Below are 7,160 nucleotides of genomic sequence, written 5' to 3'. Positions count from 1 at the left end.
GCCTTCTGACCCCCCCCCCATGCCTGCACTATTGTATATGCATGCTCATACATAAACATGTCACTTGCATGTACACACACATGCACATGCACCCACCCACTCCCACCCCCCATTTTTTAATTTAATAAAATGCAGTTTCAATTTTATCACCTTTATTTATTTATTTATTTATTTATTTATTTATTTTTTAGAGTTAGAAACATCTTTATTTTTAAATTCTGATCTACTAAGTTAGCGTTTTCCACCAACTCGGGGAGCAGAGACCTTCACAGGTTTCACTATCTTTTGTCTATGTGCTGCCTTTGTGGGGGCCTTGGCAGCAGCCATTGCTGTCTTCTTTGATGCCTGCTTAGCCTTTTTTGCTTCCTTGGCAGCCCTGATAGCCTGCTTTCGCTGAGCTTTCCTAACTTCTGGCTTCTGGTTCCTCTTGGCCATTATATCAGCAAGAGACGCACCAGTGATGGCCCGCTGGAATTTGACTGCACGGCGGGTTCTTTTCTTTTGAATTTCTTCCGACTGTCCTTTCTTGTGTTTTCTTCTGTAGAGGACAGTCCAGTTTATCTGCCGAGGATTCCTTTTGGAAAGGAATGCAGACTCGCATTTTGCATTAAGAAACTGGAAAACCTTCCCGTCGGTCCTGGCGTAGCGCCGCCCGTGTCCGGGGTAGATCTTGTACCCGCTGAAACTGCACAGCTCGACCTTCATGGTGATAGCTGCCGGCGGCTGGAGGGAAGATGGCGAAGAGAAAGAAAGGATCATGGGAGAACACCTTATCAATTTTATCACCTTTAATTGGTGCTTTTGTTCATATGTCTCAGTTATACTAGGTACTGGCTTCCCTTTGAAATCACACTGTCAGGGGCTCTACAAATCACTATTAATACAACTGACGTGATTAATTTTGACAGGCAGCAGTTTGTTTTGAAGCCTCATCCACGTAGTAAACAAAAATAAATAAATGAGCTAATCTCTTCTAGCCTCCGTGTTTCTCTCCTCGACAACCTGAATTCACTTTTAAAAAGTGAATGGACTTGAACACTAACATAATATTTAAAATAAGCAAAATTCGTAAATATAAATTAACTTCCACTTTGTAGAAAATGCCTCTAAATGATATAAGCCTCTACCTTTTAAATAATACAAACTCCTAAAATTTAGGTGACAAATGCAGGAGTGCTGAATTAAAATAATTAAAGTCATTATGGCAACAATTAGATTAATACTTTCCAGACTAAGGTGGCTATTAACCCATGCAATGATTCATTTGTTCAGCAAAGAGGGACACTTGGGAGCAACAGCAGCAGCTTATTCAACCTTTAAGATCTGGATAAAAACCCACCATAGCTTTCCATGTAGAACTCACCATCTGCTTCTCTTGATTCTGTCACACCATGTAAACATCTTGAGGATGCTCCTCAGCCTCGAACTGAATTCTTCAACTCTGATTTTTAGTGGAGAATTCTTGTGGCTGGCAAATGTCCTGTCTTTGCCATCTGACACACCCCAATCCTTCCTATTGCTTAGGCCTTACTTTGCTTTGTAATCCCTGTGGGTCCCCACACTGTAAAACCGTGAGAAAGAGTTTTCCTCTGTCACAGTCATGTGTATTAGCAGTGCCTCTTAGAATACCTAACATAGTGGGGATCAATTTGGAATGACCATATGAGTCCAAGCCCTCTTAGATCCTCACATGCACAGTACCAGGTGTGCAGTAATTGTTCAGCAAATAGGTGTGTGTTATTCTAGATCGAAGCAAGGTTCTTATGTGTGTCTTCTCCAAGGCTATGGATATGCAAATGGCTCATGCCACAGCTTCGAGATGAGTCAAACACTAACAGAATGATCAGTTCTAATTGGAAGCACAATAGAAGACTGAGATTTTAAACACATGGCCATAATGGTTAAAGAGGGAGCTCTGGGGACACCAGCTATGCTGACAGGGCGGTGCATCTGGCAGAAGAGTGTGCTGGAAGGACTGGGGAGCAGCTCTGTGCCATTGCAACATGGGATGTGTGGTGTTTGAGGACGGGGCCAGATGAAAGCTGTGGGCTCTGAGGCTGGACTAGAAAACTGAGTGGATTAGATGCTACTTTGTCATTTTCCCCTGCAGATCATTGTCTGAGTAGAGTGGGAAGACCACCACACTGGGAACGAGGATATATTTAGTGCCATTACCTGCAGTACAACCTTGTGCATCTATTGTTTAATTTGATATAGCAAAGTTTATGAGAGAATGTACATGTTATGGTTTAGATGGCTTGTGTGTATGAGTGCTTGGATCCTCAGCTGGTAGGAATGCTCTGGGAGGCTGTGGGAATTCTAAGAGATGGGGCCTGGCAGGAATAAGTAGGTACTGGAGGGGCTGATTCTTATTGCCAGGTACCTTCTTTCTCTCTGCTTTCTGCTCTGACATAAGGAGAGTCCCAATTATACATGCCTTCAAGGCTATTTGTTACCATGTGCCTTTCTCATCCTGATAGGATGCATTCCTTTCTCCATTAAGTTGTTTTCTTGTCAGGTATTTGATGACAGAGGTGAAAACATGATAAATAAAATAAAATATATATTTCACAGAACAGGAAACTGAGGCTCTTGAAGGCAAAATAAATTGCTCAGGTTGGCCCAATTAGTCAGGATCTGGGCCCGTCTCAATGAAAGACCCACCACACCATCACATAATAGCGCAGAACAAATTAGCTGCCCTTCTAACCTCTCTCTCTCTCTCTCTCTCTCTCTCTCTCTCTCTCTCTCTCTCTCTCTTCTTGGCTGCAGGCAAGCATGTCTGAGGCTCTAGCTTTGACACAATATAGGGGCACACAACTTGGGAAATACTGGAGCGGGGGTGTTGTAAAGATAGTAGCTTACCTCTCTTAATGATATTTGTATATAGTTTTTGTTTAAACTGATAAATAATGTTTACAAAATTATAATTATGTAAGCACTCATCATTGCTAGGCCAAACAGCACACACATATAGACTTTCTCCTAACAATTTCTGTATGGGCAGGCATTAAGATTGCCTTAACTTTTTATAGTTTCTATTCTGAATGCCAAATATCAGTACTCACACCTTTTCGGACATGCCTATTGGCTCTTTTAGGTCACTGGGATCCTGTCTTCCTGCGTTATCACTGTCTTTTCCATGGGGGCAGTTCACTTCCTTAGCCTGACACAGGATGGCAACCCCAGGGTCTCCCCTCACTAAAACAACTCTCCTGAGCAAGATCCTCTGCCTCTCAGATCCTGGGTCCCTTCCTGTAGGCCTACATTTCATTACGTGCTTCACCAACACTTTCCTATAAGAGGAAATGAAAAAGCTGATTTTAATTTACTTTTATAATCCTCTTTCTGTTTTGGTTTGTTTTGGCAAGTCTGAAGTTGTTTTCATTTTCTTTTGGAGTTGATGGAGACTAAGTTTCTAGCTGGGAAACATGCTGGGGACTGGTCCACCCAACAGCCATTTAATCCTCCTTTTTCTAAGGTTTCTTGTAATTTAAAGTCTAGGAAATTAAAACTGCATTCCTCGGGCTTCCAGCCACAGTGCAGTCCTATGTTCTCTCTCCCATTTCTCTTGCTGTAAAGAAATATGAAGCCAGGAAAAAAAAAATCACACAGGGTTACTACTGTGTTCAGGAAGTGGGGAACAGGTAATGTGTTTCTGCAGTGCTCAGAGAAGGAAGCCTCCTGAAGTGAATCTCATGATCAGCAACTTTTTTCCAGCAGCGACGACGTCCTGACTGTGATTCTGAGTTAGACTCCGAGCAGAACACATAGCTGAAGTGAGCCTAGGAGATAGCAGAGGTGAAAACACCAGGCAGATAGCAGCTCGGGGCTGGGAACAGGAGAGGAGGAACCTGTGTAGAAAGGATATTCTGTAAGTTCGCAGAGAACCACAGAGATGCTGTTGCTGAGGCTGCACAGGGTAGGTCACCCATGCCTGTGCCACAGTGTCCTGTGTAATGTTGAAAGCAACCTAGCTATTACAGGTCAGGCAGTGATCAGGCATGTCGAGGCTCAGAACATTGAAGTTCTCTGCCAAAGTGGACACCTTGCCTCAGTGCTCCGGCATCTAGCTGAGATGCTAGAAAGCCCACTAAGCGAGGGGAACACCCTAACCATGGCCTCAGCCTGTGGCCCACAAGGGGAATGAATCAGAAGTTTGTGCTCTATGAAATGAATGGGGCTGGAAACATACCTTCAGTTTTCCACAGACTTGACAGAGCAATGTATTTTAAAATAAATTTTATTGGTACATTTTCATTATGTACAACGATGGGTTTCATAAGGACATTTAATTGTATCAGATATGGTGACTGTGTTTATCTCCTCATAGGCTACCCTCTCCTTCATTCTCCTGCTAGGTTCCCTTTTTATCCTAGGCAATCTCTCTCTTTCATTCTCTGATCTCTTAATCTTATTTCTGCTTTCATATTCTCTCTCTCTCTCTCTCTCTCTCTCTCTCTCTCTCTCTCTCTCTCTCTCTCTCTCTCAGACACACACACACACACACACACACACACACACACACACACACCTGTGTAAAATCTAGACTGTATAAAGGGGAAAATGATGTTAATTTTAAAATCAATTATTCATTCACTTTACACCCCAATCATAGCCCCCTCCTTCCTCTCTTCCCAGTCCCCTTCCTTCCCCCATCCCCTACTTCCATATTCCTCAGAAAAGAGGAGCACCCCTCCCTGGGCCCATCTACCCCACCTCATCAAGTGGCATCAGGACTGAGTTTGTCCTCTTCCCTTGTGGCCTGGCAAGTCAGTTACATTTTGGAGAAGTGATCAAAAAGCAGGCAACAGAGTCCATGTCAGAGACAGAGTGATATTCATTTTTATATTTGGTTTATTTCCCATAATATCATGATCTCTCCTTGCATTTATTTTCCAGCAAATGGCATACTTTATTCTTCCTTATTCTGAAGAAGATACTAAACTGAAGTTTTTAAAATGATATTGAAATGAAAGTTTATATGATGTCTTTTCTACAATGTTCAGCATTAAACAAAAATATGACTAGCCATTGGGCTAAACTATGATTAGACCAGAGGATAAGAGCTCTTACTGCTCTTATAGAGGACCTGAGTTCACTTCCCAGTCCCCATGTTGGGTGGCTCACACTGTCTATAATGCTAACTCTAGGGGCATGCAATACCTCTGGCCTAACCAAGTACCTGTACTCACATTCACATGCTCATACACAGTGACACATTACTACACATAAGTTAAAAATGACAAAAGCAAATACTAAAACTATGAGTAGACACAAAGAATTAAGAAGACAAGATGCATAGAATAAACAGAAAACAGTGACTACGAAACAAAGTCAAGCATGCGTAAGTTTCACTTAGCAATAGTCACATGAAAGTAAATTTGATTTTAATAAGTGAATAGATAGAAATTTTCAAAGAGAAAATGCATCCTATGAAACTGAATGGAAATTCTAGAGCTTAAGAGAAATGTCACCAAATTTAACTGCAGATTGGAGATGGTAGAAAAAAATAATTGATTAACTTGATGATTGATCAGTGTAAAAGAAAAAATAAAGAACTGAAGAAAACTTAAAAGAGCTGCAGGAATGTGTTTAGATATCCTCAATTCTCCAGTACTCTAAGCTCTAGAACAGATGCTCGTGAAAAAGAAGCAAAATAAATATTTTTGAAAATCATGGCTACCAAGTCCCAACATTTAATGATTCCTAAATCCTCCAAATCAGGCAGTCATCAAGATAAGATAATAGAAGCAGAATCGTATCCAGTGGCATTATAACTGAGTAGATAAAAACCAGAGAGAAGGAAGAGGTCTTCAAGGAAGCCAGAGAAAAGAAGGTGGCATCCCACACAGGGGAATAAACATATGGCCTCTGCTAAATTTTTATTAGAAACAATGGAGACCAGCAGGTGACAAAGTGACACCTTTGAAGTGGTAAGTGAGAAAAACAGTAACTAAACTGTGACTCTGCATCCAACAAAGAGTCTGTTCAAATAAGGTGAAATAAAGGCATTTTGGTGAAATGGCATTTTGGTGACACTCCACGGTCACTATCCAAAATGCTACAGCACATTCTTCAAGGTGAAGGGAAATGACATCACAGGAATTTAGATGTGCAAGGGAAATGACAATTAGCAGAAGTCGTAGGAACAAGATCATTTCTCACTTCTTACAACTTCCATGAAAGGTAAGTGGCTAAAATGCAGGCATATAATACACTTAAAAGTAAATACATAGCAAAGAATTTTAAATGCCCCCAACTTAATAATACAGTACCAATGAGAAGAATCCTGATGTTCATCCTAGAAGACAAATAACATTAAATCCTCACAAATTTCTTTTTCTTTTTATCCTCACAAATTTCAATATCTTAAAAATAAGAAAGGAAGGGGATACTGTGTTAGATTATAGAAGACTGAAAGAGAGGACAACCAAATGTAAGGCATGGTCCTTAAATGCAAACACATACACTCATTCACATGCCCAGGGCTTGATGGGATGATTTATGATGCTTGCTTTGAACATGGACAATGCATCAGGCAATCTTATTGCTTCAAAAATAATTCTCAAGCACAGCCATTGTATTGTGGTATGTAGGAAAATAGATTAGTTTTTTTTTTTGGTGATAAATATTGCCATCATTAGTGGTCACAGACATGATTATAACTTGCCTTCAAATGTTTTATTAAAGGGGGTAAGGGTGGGGTTCAGTGATAGAGTACCTGCTCAGCAGGTGCAAACCCCAGCTCTGAATGATCATTAGTTCCTGTGCAACAGAACTGTGACTCTAACTGAAGACTATATAGGTATTGAGATGGTTGGCTTTGTCAACCTGACACACCTTGAATCACCTGGGAAGACAGTGTCAATGAGGGGCTGTCTACATTGAGTTGGCCTGTAGCCATGTCTGAGGAGGATTGCCTTTATTGATGTGTGAAGATTCACAGCCCCCAGGATGATGGCCACTAATCTAGAATTGTGAACTGAGATAAACCTGTGCTGGTTAGCTTCTTTGTCAACTTGGCACAGGCCAAAGTCATCTGGGAAGACAGAAACTCAACTGAGAAAATGTCTCCCTCAGATGTCTAGTAGGCAAGGCTTTGGGGCATTTTCCTGATTAAAGATAGATGGGGGAGGGCCCAGTTAGCTGTAAAGAAC

The 7,160-nt window shown here is 41.2% G+C and overlaps 1 protein-coding gene across 1 annotated transcript; it reads right to left on the bottom strand.

The window, feature by feature from the left end:
* Positions 1–216: 216 nt before the first annotated feature.
* On the bottom strand, positions 217–746 carry LOC127201186 (60S ribosomal protein L24-like). The gene has a single exon (XM_051159575.1). It carries the CDS (start codon positions 703–705, stop codon positions 232–234), a length of 474 nt encoding a protein of 157 aa, XP_051015532.1. The 5' UTR covers positions 706–746; the 3' UTR covers positions 217–231.
* Between the last annotated feature and the right edge of the window lie 6,414 nt (positions 747–7,160).

This window comes from Acomys russatus, chromosome 17 (genome assembly GCF_903995435.1).
Source record: "Acomys russatus chromosome 17, mAcoRus1.1, whole genome shotgun sequence".
In the NCBI taxonomy this organism is placed as follows: Eukaryota; Metazoa; Chordata; class Mammalia; order Rodentia; family Muridae; genus Acomys; species Acomys russatus.
Note: the sequence above shows the minus strand (reverse complement) of the source record. Positions and strands in the feature narration are given on the sequence as shown.

What these genes read in the sequence shown, in the direction of transcription:
- LOC127201186 (XM_051159575.1), bottom strand. Translation starts at nt 705, where the DNA reads ATGAAGGTCGAGCTGTGCAGTTTCAGCGGGTACAAGATCTACCCCGGA.